General features: G+C 38.5%; 2 protein-coding genes across 3 annotated transcripts; one reads left to right on the top strand and one right to left on the bottom strand.

The window, feature by feature from the left end:
- Positions 1-337: 337 nt before the first annotated feature.
- LOC118428128 (F-box/SPRY domain-containing protein 1-like) lies at positions 338-5,446 on the bottom strand. Its single transcript, XM_035838111.1, has 3 exons — positions 4,979-5,446; positions 3,024-3,155; positions 338-2,554 (listed from the first exon to the last, which is right to left on the bottom strand). The coding sequence occupies exons 1-3, from the start codon at positions 5,417-5,419 to the stop codon at positions 2,369-2,371; spliced, it is 759 nt and encodes a 252-aa protein (XP_035694004.1). The 5' UTR covers positions 5,420-5,446; the 3' UTR covers positions 338-2,368.
- A 618-nt stretch (positions 5,447-6,064) lies between these two features.
- On the top strand, positions 6,065-16,950 carry LOC118427469 (alkaline ceramidase 3-like). 2 transcript variants are annotated; one of them, XM_035837282.1, is made up of 5 exons: positions 6,065-6,222; positions 14,609-14,719; positions 15,190-15,295; positions 15,866-15,947; positions 16,546-16,690. In XM_035837282.1, the coding sequence occupies exons 1-5, from the start codon at positions 6,120-6,122 to the stop codon at positions 16,645-16,647; spliced, it is 504 nt and encodes a 167-aa protein (XP_035693175.1). In that variant the 5' UTR covers positions 6,065-6,119; the 3' UTR covers positions 16,648-16,690. The 2 variants fall into 2 exon arrangements, with proteins under 2 accessions (XP_035693175.1, XP_035693176.1); XM_035837283.1 differs by having other exon boundaries at positions 6,080-6,222; positions 14,657-14,719; positions 16,546-16,950.
- The last annotated feature ends 267 nt before the right edge of the window (positions 16,951-17,217 follow it).

Genomic DNA, 17,217 nt, shown 5'->3' with positions numbered 1-17,217 from the left:
CATTGACAACAAAATACAATAGCTTAACAACTATTATATTTCAAATTTCAAAGTGATAACAACGTTAACATATTCCAAAGGTCTAGCATGGGGTGGAATATTCTTAACATATGAAGGCAGTGGTGACAGCAACCAATAGAAAACAAGGGGTTGAACATATCCCTGACCACCCCTCTGGATATTCTTCATGGAATAGTCTTCAGTTGTTAATGCCATATAACATCTGAGAGAGACACATTATATTTGGTATAACTTATTATTCATGCTACATGTATCCATATAAGCTTCACTCAACAAATTGATGACATTTAAAGAAAAAATCCTCTGACAATGTCAATGGTGGCTATGCCATAATGATTGTAGATGTGAAAATTACAAAGTTACTAAGATCTCACATTGTAATGTTTCTAACTTTCCAACTCTTCAAAAATATCAATATCAATCTTTGTTTCCTTTCATTTCAATTGAATCTATCTAAATGAATGTAAGATTTTACTGTTTTAACAGAAATAACTTAAAATATGCATGACAACATTTTCTCTATCAGGTTTTATGACCCATTCTTTACGTATTGACAATGTGAATAGGGCCTTGATAACATATCACACGTACACAAATACATCTATCTCATCATCATCATCATTGCAGGCTGCTTGCCCGGACCAAGTCCACCCTACATCTACCTACTCACCATGTTTATAGGCATAAAGATGTGTGATTTAGGATATTATACAGGGTTACAATTGACTGGGGCAAGTCAAAGTGCCCAATAGGGCCAGTGCAACTTTTCCATATTAGGTAGATGTGGGCACCAGATTTTTTCTACTGAAAAATAAAAGGATTTCTTTGCTGCAAGAAAAATTGCACAGAGATGTGTTATTTCAACTTTTAGCCAATGAAAAGTTGGCTTGGGTCAGTAGATTTTTATGCACTTGCCCCACTTACATATTGTAGACGGCTTATACCCATACCATATGTTTATCTACATTATAGGGATGATCTCAAAACTGGAAAGATCCCTATAATGCTATATGGCCTACGTCAAATTTCCAAACTGGGGCCCAGATGGGCAGCTTTCGGGAACAGAAAGTATGATACAAAAGACACTACACTACCCAAGACGAAAATAGAAAGTAAGTAGGCGTTATTTGGGTAAAATTATTTGTATGTATACATTTCTATTTTCCATTTCCACCAACAGCCCGGCAGGGCCTCTGTTTGGAAATGTGACATAAGCCTATACAGTATACCTGGACAATTGTATACTGTATAGCCAGAATAATGGGTAGACACTATACTTAACATCTTATAAATCACAAAGTATGATACATTTGGTAAATTTTGACCTAAACAATGCAATAGTTATCATTTGTTTCTATCAAACATTTCCTAAAACATCACATCTATAAATACATGCATGCAACATTTCTTTGTTTATGTTCACACTTCTTCAACAATGCATTATTGTGTGCAGTTCCTATCTTAGTCTATATCACTATGTACCTCGTTTCATCACACACATTTCTAATCAGACACTATTATTCCCTGTATTCACAAGAACCTATCTACTCTATTGCACATATCCAACAGTTCCATGTACATTACTTTACATTTGAACTGGCCAAGTTGCTGTGTCAAGGTGGATGGAGAGGGGAGGGGGCCCAGTGGAATATTCCAATGAATTCTGTGTAGTTTACTACTGCTCCAATAGTTGCAACCAAGTTATTCTCCAAGCAGAGGTTTTGGTTTTGGGAATAGTAGTGACTGGAATTTCATACTTCTGTCTCCCTTTACTTTATTTAGAAAAAAATGTTGTACATGTACTTCCTATTTTCCTAGAAAAACCTGCCGACCCTAGCCTTTTTTGGGGAGTAGGCAGTGGAGTCACATAGCTTCCACTTAGAATTCTTATTCAGCCTGAATTGAAGTAAACTGAAGTAAACCTATTGAAGTAAAAACACTGCTTGTCCTATCTAATGAAGGATAAATGTATCTATCAAATCAAAATTAAACTTTGACATTGAAAGACTAGTCAAGTGTCCATTTCAGTTTACTTTGCTCAACTGTATTGCAATACTTACGAGTATCACTAGAGTGGCCAGACTAAAGAAAATTACAAGAAATAGAAAAGATAATCCCTACCTACCGACCCTAATTCTTTTCAGGACTGAAACAGGAAACACAACATTTTTTTCTTTGGCCCTATCCCCATGACCAAAACCTCTACTTGGAGAACACAAGGTGGTTAAAGTCTCACTTTAACCTTCTTGTCGCAACCAGTACCTATACTCATTATTTATTACCTGTCCACTAGCCATCCAGGGGTGGACCCAGGTACACCATGCACACCTCAGTGTTACCCAGTCCACTAGCCATCCAGGGGTGGACCCAGATACACCATACACACCTCAGTGTTACCGTACACAGCAGACACAGCAGGGAACAGTTTTACTGACGGCAGTCCTCGGAACGCCACACCCAGGAACTCATACCCCCGCTCAAAGGACAACGTGTTGTCATCCATGTCCAGAATTACCCGGATCCTTTCTCCTACCTAGAGAATACATAAACGAGAAACCCACTTGTTAGCTCTTCATACACACTTGAATGAAAGAAAAGCTCCTGACTTTTGCCCATCATACAAGTTATTTTGTAAGGATAAATGTTACATATATCTGAGTGTGTATGACTGAGCTAATGTTACATGGTACAGAAACTTTTGTGAATTTGAACAGTATCTTATGTCAATGCATATTCTTTTTATTAGTTGTTACCATTATGAAAGTAAGTCATTATCTGTATCTGTAGCTATATACATATTCTCTAGGCAAAGGCTTTGGTCTGGGGATAGTGACAAGTAGCCATGATTTCTTACAGCTGCCTCCCTTCAAATATGTTTGTGGGGATAGCAGTGGTACTTCAGGAAGGGAGGCAGCCATAAGAAATCCTAGCCTATCCCCGTGACTGAAACTTTTGCTTGGAGGATAACATTTTCATATGCAATTCTGCACGACTGCTGTTACCTGATACTTTGGTGCATTATTGCACTGTGGGAAATTGCCCTGGCTGTCCCCGTTGTGCAGCAGGTGGTTGTCCACAAGGTTCCACCCCCAGGACTGGTCATCACTCCCCAGGAGAGCCACGTAGCCATGACACTAACAAAAACAACAACAAAGTCAACAACAACAACAAAGTCAACAATAAATGAATGATGTCATACCTCCGTGAAATTTGCAATTTTTTGTTTGAGTCATCATTGTGTATTTCCACTTATTCTGTCTATGAATAATTTATCTTAATAGCCTGTGGGACTAACTTTGGACCCAGGCCAATCCAACCTTCCCATCCTGCCAGGCTATAAGAATATCAAAGGTTCAACTTTGGATCAGGGCCAAGCCAATATTACTTGAAATCCTGCCTGGCTCCAGTTACACCATCTTCATCTACACATCCTGTCACTCTACAATATTCAAATAAGTATGGACATACACAAGACAAATGAACAAACACACGGTGACAGACCAAAAACAATTGCATCATTTTCACTGAGGTCATGGAAGGAAATTAGCACATTGACTGTCATAATTGGATTGCCTTGAAAAAAACTCTGTCATGAGTATGAAGAATGATTTTCTCATCTCCAATAACATCAGAAGGGTGTGTATTTGGTTTAAATGCTTAGTAGTTTGTTCCATTTGAATGATGGTATTTTCAGTACAGATAGAAGATAGCTCCTTGAGATAATAACTTAAATAACTACAAAGAAAATGTTGTACAGTAGAAACCAGTTAATTGCACAACAAATACATTGTAATTACACACTTCTGTTAATTGCATAAAACCCCACATCCCATGGCGATGCGGTCAAGTTTAATAAGTTTGATTTGTTGCACCAACCGGGTAATTGCATGAAATGCACTGGCAAATGGGGTGTGCAATGAAGCGGCTTCTACTGTGCTAAAAATCATCTTTATTACACACAAGATGAATACATACATGTATATATTACAGGCTAAGACCTAGGACAGCCCTTTGTCTGTTCTCCGGGAGGGCGCAAGGTATTAAAAGAAGTACAATGACAGATAAAAATTGTTTAAAAACCATTAACGTCACATTTCATAAAAATTAGACCCAGATACATCATAAAACTTAGACCCAGATCTACTAGTTTCTGTAGATAAACAGTCCTGAAGTACAGTCCCAAGTAGGTGTGTTTCGGGCACAGTAGATAGCATAGGATGCACAGAGTGCGCACTTTCCCAGTCTACTTTTAAGATGTCTCACTTCACGGTCTTTGTAGCTGACCGGACAGAGTGACTTCATCCTTGCAGTGTTCTCGTCGTTAATCCAACCTCTGCTCCCTACTTCAACTGTAACAAGGCTAGCCCTGTAACTACTGTGCGAGTTTATTTCATTGATCAGACATTCGTATTTGGCCATTTTTCTGTCCTCGGCGTGCTGTGCATTCTGCTCAAATGGGACGGTAAGTTCAACCAAGTTCAGTGTTTGTTGTACAGGATCCTGAATGGTGATGTCTGGTACCAGTGAAGTCGGCAGGATGTCTGGAGGGACTGTAGTGTGCGTTCCCCCCTCGATGTAGTCCTGGCTCAGATCGCACCTGATTATGGTCTGTGGGTTTGCTTTGGCGTGCCACACCTTGAGGGTGGTGACCAGTTCCCTAAGGACACTGTTATGTCGCCAGGTGTACCTGTCTTAAAGGGCTACTGGGCACATGTTGAGGACATGACACAGAGTTGTCACTCTACAATAATTTTGGTGTCATAAACCAAGGAGGTTAAATGTAACCTCCTTGCATAAACCCCCTTAAGTAGAGGTATGGACACAATATTCGACGAATTTTCAAAATACAAAAAAAAAAGAGAAACGATTGCATTTAAAGGTAATGCAAACAACAACCGCAATGTTAGCACACAATGGTAGATGACATATTCAATGTCACAGGATATATTTTCCAGACCTGCATAGGTGCATGTTTCGTGGCTATCCCCACCACTGCTACCGTCCCGAGAGGCCCATCCCACCACACTTCCCAGGCATGCCGTCCGCTGTTGAAGCCGATCTTGCCGCGGACCCCGTCCGTAGACTGCGCCACGGGGTTCCGATGTAACGTAAAACCGTTCGGTTTAATGTAAATGTTCCGGGAACAATCCTGAGGGTTCCAAGCATGACAGAACGCCATTGCCTTGGCTTTGTATGAGGTAACATTGCACAAAATATCGGATTTCAACGCCTCGTCTGCCACTTTCTGCACGCACTGGAGCCTCCAAACGTCGCTGTTTTCATCACTGAGGTATTGACACCAGTGCTGGCAGACCAGAGCGCAGTTTGCAAGGTCTGGCAGGTCTAAATAACCGAAAATCACGTCCAAGACCCGGCATGGTAGCTTTGCGGCAGCCATCTTTAAATGGCAAGACCCCGTATGACCCATGTAAACAATCCCTTGAGACAAAGACCACCTACGTCGCTACAGCTGTACATGATGATCTCAACTACTAGTAACGTTACATCTAATACAGTACAATGCATTTAAGTTACATCACTAAGTAGTAGAATTATCCAGCAATATTTCGCTAAATCAAATAATTGTAATATTTTAATACGTCAGTATGAACAAGGACGTCCTTGATAAGAAGAATATCTTTCATCGTTTTTTATGTAATATTGATTATTCAATAAACGCCTAGTATACATACCTTGCCACTGTGACATAGTATAGGGTGGTTTATAGAGAAATATGAGGTTTCTGAATCGCTACCCAGTAGATTTTATGCAAGGTTTTTAAATCTAACGTTAACGTTATATGTTAGCGTTATATAGGTATCATCACATCACAGTCCTTTGCGTATACAGACTGCTTTATATGTGGTATGAAAAATATGGTGGGTGCTAGAATTTCTAATATTAGCCACATTTCTTATTTTTGGACCAAAATTATTGTGCCAGGGAGTTTCAGAATACAGTATCGTGCTTTGCGGGCTTAATGCTTTGAATCATTCTTGTTCCAGCCTATCATACTAGACAGTCTTTCATGCTGTGTTAATATGATGATAATCAGGTTAGCATCTAGGTGACCTCTGACCTACAGTTTGAAGAGGAAGATGGCGCCCGTCGCAGACTATCCCGGTGTCTGGGGGAAGGCAACCGCCACTATCGACTGGTGCGAGGAGAATTACGTGGTCACGGAATACGTCGCCGAGTTCTGTAAGTCACCTTGTACCTACGGTAAAGTTGGCGTGCAAATCCGCTCACGTAGGCGGCTGTGGTCGCCAATGTTGGCGGGTTGCCAGCGCGGGAGCTCCGGTAGCTAGGTGCCCCGGCCGGGGCAATATTTTTTTTTTAGCGACCCGCGTTTCTTCTAGCTTCTAAGCCGCACGGCCTGCAATTTCTTGCATAACGTGAAGAAACTCACACTCACAGATATTCTTCCCAAATCCTCAAACTAGTATGTATATTAATAGTAGATGTAACATATGGGACAGTTTGGGCCTCTGTGTATACCGGGTCTCTGTCACTGAGTGGGCGGGGCGATGTGTACTTTGCGCCGAGGGCAAGACAACTACATTTAGGGACTGCTGCATAACAAAGGACACGTCTTCCGGAGATTTAAACAATGACAATACTATCTGGTTGAGTGACTTTTTTTAGCTAGACTGGATAAATCTGTAAACTCAGCTTTTTGTAAAGTTTTGAATCAAATTTATTGCTTGAAATATTTGAACGACGGCTGAATGCCGATGCCGCCGCAACAATGCCCCCCTACGGTCGGTCGGGTCAACGTCCTTGGTCGGGTTACTGGAGTTCAAGGCCATGATCGGTCTCTTGCTGTGGTGCAACTTTCAAGTTCAGATGTCTCAAAAGGACCACCGTGCTTTGCAATCAAATTTCAGAAGCTGGGATTAGCTATTGAACAGCTGCATAAATTGAACCCATACTTCTTCTAGAACTTTCTTTCTCATCGCTTTGTGCCTACAGTCTGAACTGTACTCTAAAAATATCCCCTTTACCCTGATACCTATCTAGCTTAAACTATGGTAGAGTCTTGCCAATGTCTGTACGCTGTGTTATAGTTTTGTGGCCATGTTACCCCATAAAGGCATTTTATTTGATTTAATATATAGGCTTGTTGACAAAGAAAAATATGAATCCAAGGAATGTGACAGCTGGTTGCCATGGTGTTGCTATGCACTTTATTTAACCTTCTTCATGCTGCTTAACCCCATAAGGAATTCAGATTTTGTGCCCAACATCTACCTTTGTAGGCTAAAGGTTAAAGCTACAATTCTCCACTAACATTTGACAAAGAGACATTATTTAAAGCTAGATTTCTGATACTATACTGTGATAGGATTAAAGTCAGATTTCTGAGAATAGAAAATCACAGCTGGTACTATTCCATAATGGTAAGGCCATATTGATCCAATTATATGGATGACATCATCTTGGAACCACAAAACTGATGCGAGCATAGAAAAAGTGTGACCCCAAAAAATGTTGCCTTCGTTTTGAGATGTAAGTGGCCAGGAAGGTTGAAGAAATGACTGAACACGCATAGTATGGATCAGATTTTTTAACCTCCTTGGAATAACAAACAATACATTCTTCAATTTTGCTCTTGAACATCTTTTTGATCCTTGGAATAGGCATTGGCATTCTAATCTTCTCTGACTTCAGCATGCGTTTTCCAATATTTTGTTCTGTAATCTATGGCACATATTTGCTTATATTGCTGCTGCTTTGTACGACTTACAGTATGGCTGAAAACTTTTCTCATTTGGAAACAACAAAACAGCCGAAAATTGATGCACTCATGGATGTCATCCATACAATCAAATCAACATGGCCTGAGTGTCATTATTACTGTACCTTTATATAACCTCAGTGGGGGAAATGTATTCGGCCTTGCGGACGCTTGTGATGTCACTGGGGCTAAGGTGAACTATATTCTGCCTACTGGACTGTCACGGTGAATGTAAAGAATGTTTTCCTGCTAATCAATCAAGTACTTAAAATGTCATCGGTTGTTTTTACTTGTTACTCAAGTCAAGACTCACCTATTTTTATTTGCTGAAGAATTTTTCCTTCCTCTATATTATAAGAAGTTTGATTTTTCCCAGATGCCTTTATGTAACACTTAGTAACAGCTACATGTATTCGTCAGACAAGGGAAGTGAGTTTATGACGATGTGTTAATGAGATAGATCCAATATCTAAAGTGTGCTCACTTGAATAGAAAAACCAAGACTACAATATTCTGATTGCAAATAAGTAGCAATACCCCCATTCCACTTAAGGACAAGCAACTTGAGTGTTAGACAAATTTCATAAATAGAAAACAGAAATCTTATTACACTATGTATGTTTTGTTGTCTTTTCAGTTTACATTTTTTTATTTTTCATGATATGTCATTTATGAAGCGTTACAAAAATCCAATGTAGGTCCCATCACAGTTACCATCTAGTTGAATGGAGGCCTGAACATACATTGTAAGGGCACCTATCAAACATTGCATCAGTGGCACAAAAGAGACATTTTCCAAGTGGTTGCATACACAGGTGTATCCCCTGCAGCTAGGATGCCTGAAGTACTGAACAGCTGGTTTCACAAGGTTCTGCATTGTCTCAAAAATTACAGAACCAAAAGCTCCTTTTTCAAGCTTTGAAATGCTGTATTCAGTGTCAAATTCATTAATATTACAATTTTTTTCAGAGCTTCCATAATTTTGTGACCTTTTTTTGTCTCGAGACTGAAGGTCTTAATGAATAGACTGCAGAAAAATGTGTCAGCTGTCCAATAATTTATTCAGAACAATAGGGATCAAGGATGCATCTCCTGGGTAGTAATGTATGTACATGCATGTTTTATGTGACATGGCATGAGATGGCATCCCCCCATGTTTTCACCAGAATATTTTCACAGCATACTGGGGCATCTTATATATTAGTGCAGAAAACTTGTGTTGCAAGCGATGCAGGCATGAGGCCTAAAAGCATTGAAGGGGGTCTAGGGAAACCCCTGTGAAAATCTTTTAATCTATAACCTTCAGAAACACTATTTGCTGAATTTTGAGGGCCACATTTACTGAAAACAACCAAAAAGTCCATGTTGCATGTTGGAACACAAAGTAGGGGCCCAAATCACAGCATAATAGACCAATGATAATGGACCAAATTACAATGTAGGGGATCCAAAACACAGAGTAGGTGATCCAAATCTCAGCATAGGGAACTTCTACTCATTACAGTCATACCTGGGTAATACAATTGTATAGTATAAAAGACCTGTTTCTTCCAGATCACTTCAGTGTGACTGACAAAGGATAGTGGAGTCTATCCGAAACCATATTATCCAGTTGCTTGAGTAACTACTTTTTGGTGTGTATAGTACTAAGTATATACTAATAATGATATAGAGAATACCACTCCATTTATTCAATATTGCCCGAGGTACCAGCCTGAAGGCTATATCTGTATCACCCTTGGGTAGCTATAGGGACCAAGTATGATACGGAAAACACGTGTTGTATTTCATTCATGTAATATGTATAAATATTACGGCCGATGAGGCTATGGGACCGGTGAGGTGAGGTGAGAATATGTATAATTTAACCATTAAAAAAAAAAAACACATTTCAATGCAAAATCTGCCAGAAGTTGGAAAAAAATGTGGTGTTCTGGAACAAAAAATTGTAACTGTGTCTGAATGCAGTATTCTACAGTGGCTCACATGAATGATGAAGTATGTTTGATTCATTTGATGGAAGTCTGCAATCATTATACAACTTCGAAGCGTGTACAATGAAATAATGTTATATGTGTACACAGATACATGTAGGTTCAGAACACCTAAAATATTATATCGAACAATATCCTGGGCCAGGTATAACATGTAATATAGGTTAACGAGAAGGGCTTGATGTGGATTCATAATCATCCTACCTACATGAAAGTCTGTCATGTATAAATTGCTATTGGAATGTCACCACGGAACGCCCATAAATTGCGTCAGCAGTTTTGGGATATGAATGGGTCCTCGTGGTAATACTTGCTTGGGTTGCTTCCAGCAAAATTATGTAACAACTGATTTTGCAATAACCTGGCATTATGTAACCAGTAAGTGACCATTTTTGACCAAATCATTGAATATACATGTACATTATTTGTACATACAAATGCCACTTATAAATCTTTTTATAAATATTGTTACTAGTTTGGATCTGTACCCTTAGGTCACACCAAATTTATTTGTTGCGTCTTGGATTTTTTTCAGAACCAAGGGTAAAAAAAATGAAAATAAATTTTTTCAAAAGTTCTGGGGTGAAGATATACTGCTTAAATGTAAATAACGCAAAAAACAAAACCTGAGGAGTTTAATTGCACGTTTGATACAATGAATCCCTAAAATCCTTTGATTTGTTACTAACGTTCTGAATAAAAGGCATTGTTTTAAAACTGAAATTATGTGTATGTGGCTCTGAATGGTAGTATTTACAGGTTTGTGATAGTAAAACCTGTATTTTCTTTTCTATGGGCTTAATTTTTGTTGTTGAAAATTTAGAAAAATGGACAGACAAGTCCAAAAAACAGCAAATAAAATTACTGTGGCCTAATTGACAAATAAACACAAATTGGTTTAAATGGACACTCAAGTGATGACCTCTAGCAATTAGAGACAAAGATAAGGCTTAATTACAGCCTTGCCAATTAGAAGCATTAGAGGAGAAAAACACACAGTCAGGCCTTTTAGGTGAATTTAGATAACACTGTTTGATACAATATATAATTGCCTATCTAGTGACTAGATCTCAATGGCCAGTGGACAAAACATTCTGTCTAAATGTCTGGTGTTGGCATATCTACTAATTAGTACATTTGAAATATAGAGGTGACATGGTGTATTGGTAGTGTGGGTGTTTGGCCCGGAACCCCAAGGTCCTGGCTTTGAATCCCTTAACATACTCCAAATCCATGGTCCGATGTTGTGCCGCCAAGTGAAGAAATTGGGGCAAAGTGCTTTTTCCAACTTGTGGCCTTAGGAAAGGCACTTTACCCTAATTTCCTCACTTCACTCAGGTGAACATTTAGTACCTAGCTTTTATTAGGGTCGTTCCTCGGATGGGACATTAAATGTAGGTCCCATGTTTGAGAAGTGCCAGCATGTTTAAGAAAACACCTCTTATCGAAAAGAGTAAAGGTCCTTTCTAGTGAGTGGGTCAAATAAATCTGTCCGGATATGCAGCTTCTGCTGTTCAGTACTAGTAGAAACCTGGTGTGTTCTTCTAAGTCAACCAAACCAATACAACAACAACAACGACATTAAACCAAATTCAAAAATGGACAAAATACTTAGGCCTTTTCTTGTTTCAGTCCTGAAACAAAATGGTAGGGTTACGTTGGTAGGTATTTTTTGTCTAACTTCTTTTTTTTTAGATTTCTTCATATGTGACCCAACAAATACAGTTACTTGAGCAATGCTTTAGGCACATACTTTGTACTCTTAGCATCATTGTATAATAATAAAAAGTAGATAAACATTGTAAAAGCACATTTCAAACTGAACATTTTTTTCCTAAGCTTAACTTAAACAGTAGCATTAGTCAAGAATCACTGAGTCAGCAAGATAAATGTCTTACATGTGCTTGAATTTATTTTGAAGTGTTTTGAGTGACAGCCTTCCAGCTCAGAGAATTTGTCACGTTCATCCCAGGCCCATGTTTGAAAGGTGACTTAGCATATGCCTGTTCATTTGGCCAGTCCACTGTGATATCTTTATGATTAAACAAGCTGGTTTCTCCTGAGTGTGTACATTACATGCAGAGGTCGCTATGTGACTTTGAGACTTTATTTGAAAATCCATTAGTGTCATGCCCCGGTACAAGCAAGGTGTCATCTGAATATGTTGGCATCTCTTTTGGATAAAATTATGTAGTGTTCAACACGGCATTCCGTAGATTGGTATGATTGAGTTTTTCTTTCATGAAGAAAAACAGTACAGCCCACATTGCAATAATACTTGCCTTTCTATAACAGTTCATCAGGTGCATTTATTTTCAATTCTGACACTGTATCATTGCATAATTATGGATTAGTCTGTGCAAGGAAGAGCAGTAAATAAAAAAATAAAAAAATTAACAACAGTTGAAAAAAAGAAATATGATATCAGACAGTGGCTGAATGTTCTGATAAATCAATGCTTGGGATTTGTTCAAGCCTAGATAGAGAGAATGTTCATATTTCTGGTGAACGTGGCTTCAAGATTTCACTACTGATTTTTGAAATGGCTCCCTTTATTGGACAGCTACACGACCCCTGTTTGTGACCTTCAAATGTGATATGAAAAACTACTATAATGGTAAAGTGGAACAAAGATTCTTGTCAGGAATTATCTGGAAAAATTTTATCAACATGGAATGTCTGTCTCCAGGACCTATTCCTTGATGGAAATTTGCTTGTTGGGACAGAAAATGTTTCATCCTGTACATGCAATAAGAATTTCAACTTCATAACATGAATGATAAAAAAAGGATTTTTATAAGCATAACATAACAGCTTTAACAGCATAAATAGACAAATTTTGTTGCTGAAAATGCCCGCAAACGATAAGAGAATGGACAAAAATTTAAAGCTGGTGACAGCCTTGCAGTATTGGTGGAATTGAGACAGACAATATGACATGATATCGGCCAAATTGTCACTTTTTCTGGCCCAGAAGGCCATCATCCATTTTCCTTCAAAATTTAGTGACCTTTGAGTGTACTAAAACCTCCAAAGATAGGACGCGAGACTACAAAAATCATATCATCATAAAAGCTAATGGTAAACTGTCACATAAAATAGAGATAATTGTTGTGATAAAGCCTGGAAAATCGTTTTTCGTAATTGCCTGTTATTAGATAGGTATAGATTATTCCAGCCATCTCTGTCACCGACTCACCTAACCACTGCAAGGTCAATTATAGTGATGTACAATTGATAAGGGAAAAAAAGAGTCAATTGCTCTTATAGGGTACTAGCAAATGTAACGGTAAAGCTAGAGAAAGAGCTTTCTGTGTCAGTGTTGTAATGTAGCTCGCTGCTGCAATCTCATTGGCTGAACAGCAAATTGCCATCCTGTCATTGGTTCAATTGCTAATTGTGATGGACAGTCAGGATCGGCCTATTGTTGCTGACATGTAACAGCTCAACTCAAAGGTGTTGTAAGGGATTGCAGTTTTCCTTTTGGATGGTGGCCCCATGTATGAGGGAGCTCAGTAAAAGAACCCAACACACTTATAGAAAAGTGTAGAGTGTGATGACCCAGTGTATATTATACTTGTCGATTAATGATTAAAAATGCATGCCACAGCAAGGCCTATGTTCAGTTTCACATTCAAATAGCCCTGAGACTCTACCCAAGATCCCTATAGCTACATATGCTGTCCAGGGATGTGGGTGTGTCTCCCCTTCAAAAACATTTGTTATGGAATCAATGATTTGAATGTGGTTTATAATCTTTCAAGTAACCATTGAACAGCAATGAAACTATCATGCATTAGCCCAAATAAAACCTATCTTTTTCAGTTGATCTTAATAGTAGAGGTTGATCTACGAGGGGTGATCAATATGTTCTCGGCCTCACCCAGAAATAATAAGCACAACTCAAATTTTGAGGCACAACATCATGGTATGAAGCCTTTTAACAATACCCACCAAATTTCAAATCTTTGCAGTCATTACTTTACAGGCATTCGTTTTTTGCAAATCAGAAGGTAAGTGGCGAGAAAAAAGGGGTGTGAGTTGTGATCAGACACGTGTTGGTCAAGTTCCCCATGCCGTAGATTAACAAAAGACATGGTCAAAATGTTTGATAATGATTCTCTTCCTATTTGAAGCAAAAAGAATTGGGTGTCTGACTTCCAGCAGCGCAATTTGACCCGCACAGTCAGGTCAGGTCAATTGTCCACGTTTTTTTCCTTCTCCCTCACCTAACATTACTCGGTGTCGCCTGCAAAGTAATGATCACAATAATTTGGATTTTGGTACATATTTATGTAAGACCTTATACTTGACATCTATGCTTCGAAATCTGAGCTGTGCTTATTATTTCTCGGTTAATCCGAGGACTTATTGATGATCCCACATACATGTATAAAGTCTTATATAAATATGTACCAACATTCAAGTTATTGTGATCATTACATTGCAGGCGACACCCAGTAACGTTAGATAAGGGATAACGAAAAAAAAGTGGACAATTGAGCTGCGACCTGAGGTGTACGGGTCAAATTGTCTGATCACACTTCACCCTTCTTTTTCTCGCCACTTACCCTCTAATTTAGAAAAACCAATGCCGGGAAAATAATGACTCCAATGATATGTAATTTGGAGGATATTGATAAAAGGCTTCATACTATGAAGTTGTGCCTCAAAATCTGAGTTGTGCTTGTTATTTCTGGGTGAGGCCGAGGACTTATTGATCACCCCTCGTAAAAAGTAGAAATGATCATATCATATATGCAACTTAGTATTATATTACTAGGAGGTATGATAATTGTGTCGTACTCATAAGTGGTTACAGCTATATAACTGACTTCCTGTTGATATTTTGCAGGGAACACCATAAGTAATCTGGCCATGATCATTCCTCCCATTCTGGCAGGCATCAAGGCCTACCAGGAAAAACTGGAGACAAGATACGTGGTGTCCTTCTTCTCCATATTAGGTAAGGAGGAACAACATCATACATTTCAAATGTAAGAGGGGAGATCAATACGTTCTCGGCATCACCCAGTAATGATGATCAAAACTCGAAGATTTTGAAGCAGAGATGTCAAGTATACAAAATGTACACTTATGAATATGTAGCAAAATTCAAATTATTGTGATCATTGCTTTGGAAGCAATGCCCAGTAACTGTAGGAAAGAGAGAAGGAAAAAATCTGAACAATTGAGCTGCGACCTGAGGTGTGCTCAACTTGGAAGTCAGACACCCACTTTTTTCTGCTTGAAATACAAAGAAATCAATTTTCAACGTTACCTGCACCAGTGCAAGTATGCAGAAAAAGGTATTTTGAGCCCTACCATGCTTACGTGACGGAGTCCTTCTGGAACTTTTGACCATGAATATGATACATGTACATGAATTTCCCATATAGAACAATCCCCAGGGAATAATGAGTTGTGTTTGTACAGTTGTAGGAATCGGGTCCTGGTGCTTCCACATGACCCTGCTCTACGAGATGCAGCTGTTCGATGAGCTGCCCATGATCTGGGGCTCCTGTATCTTTGTTTTTGACCTGTAAGTATGATATCAAAACAATATTTTCATGTCATTTTATGTAGCAGTCAAATAATTTTATAACATTTTTGTATCAGAATTCAATGTTAGATTTGTTAATTGATATGCCATTTGGCTTGTGAAATGTTTGCAACTAGATAATAAAAGAGATAAAATCAACTTTTTCAACTTTGTACTTGTGAATTTTTTGGTGACACCTCAGGGGTGGAGGCATTTAGTATTGTGACAAATTTTGTACCACATACATTAAGCATTTACGTAATAGACTAATGGCTGTTGTGTTTGTCAACTGATGTGCCATTTAACTTGTACAGTGTTAGATATGGTGTATATATGACATCAATTTTGTAACTTATCAATTTTTTTGGCAATGCCTCAGGGGCATTTTGTGTATTATGTCATTCTGTGTTTGTTGAAAGGATGTGTACTGCTCTGTTGTATCAAAAGCTTTGTTTAAGTTCTAGGTGTAAGTGGAAACAATGTGCAAGAATCTATTGCTTGAGAGTCTTTCCTGTTTGCATTCGATTATGATAATTTTTATTGTCTTATATTCTGTACTCTGTATTACAGATTCCACTCCTTTACCCCTCCCAAGTACCAGAACCTTCCCATGATCCTCTGTCTGGTGCTTTACAGCTTCATCATCACAGCTGTAAGTTATGTGGCCATCTTATTTATAAAATAAAATAAAACAGTACATTTGGTCAAAACTTCATGAATAAGAGTCAGTCTAGACCTTAAAGAATGAATGTACCCAAGTATTCTGTGTGGATATGCCCAACTGGCACCCTATGTAATAATTAGTTTCAAAATGTTACTAACCACAAAATAATCATATTCAGTAATACCCCAGTCTTGTACAAAGCCAATAAGCTAGCTCATGGTTTAAACTGAGCATGCCTGGAATGATGCAATTTTGGGTGATATGTCAAAGATGAAGGCCCCTGAGACATAAACAAACATCTCTAATTATGACATCAAACATAGTCTACAGGAGAACTGTTTATAAGTTAGGGGCCTTAACCTTTGACCTTGCTCATGAGCAGTTTAAACCATGTTAAACCACCTTATTAACCTTCTTCTTGCTGCTTAACCTCATAACCAATAGAGAATTGAGCGCCAAATGGCTACTTCAGTGTGCTTAAGTTAAAATCACTGACAATTCAACTTATCTATTAAGCTAAGTTATTTTTTACACATGGACAACCATGCACTAAGTGCTCATGCAGCATATAAATTGATACCCTCAGATCAACCCCCCTTCCGTACCTGTTAAAAGATCACCCCAACTATATTTGTTCCGCATCATGACAAGTGATTTTCTTCCTCTCCGCAAGCCTCGCAACAAGTAACGTACCATCTCCACAATATTCTCTTACTATCAAAATAGTTAATATAGATTCTCATCCAGTTTGCTGTGATTAGAATTATTCTCTTATGGACGGTTGATTTTTCGTGTCAACTGTAACTCTTATTCTTAAACTTGCCTCTAATCAAGAAAGTAGAAAAAGATGTACATGATTGTATAGGAATTATCAAAATAGTTTGATACGTAAGCCTGGCATACAGTCTACTGTAGTTTGGCTGGGCTATCTTTGGCTGAGCTTTCTTGGGGACAGACGATCTTGCGAGGTGCTCTGTGTAATCTAATGCACCCGGGGTTGTTTGGTATGGTAGAAGTTTTGGCTGTGGGTGGCCAGTTAAACTACTAAGCAGTAAAACTCCTACTGGGTGCAAAAGATTGTCCTGAGCAAAAGTTTCATCTGCCTGAAGAAAGCCTGGCCAATCTGCATACAATAGACTGGATACCAGGTTATTTGATCCCTTACTAAGTGTACTTGTAGGCAAACTTTATTTCCCCTTACTACTGTTAGCCAAACATGATCAGATTTCTAACGTTAAATGATTTAAAAAACATCAAA

Source organism: Branchiostoma floridae, chromosome 12 (genome assembly GCF_000003815.2).
Source record: "Branchiostoma floridae strain S238N-H82 chromosome 12, Bfl_VNyyK, whole genome shotgun sequence".
NCBI classification, from domain to species: domain Eukaryota; kingdom Metazoa; phylum Chordata; class Leptocardii; order Amphioxiformes; family Branchiostomatidae; genus Branchiostoma; species Branchiostoma floridae.
This window is presented reverse-complemented; position numbering and strand designations above follow the sequence as displayed.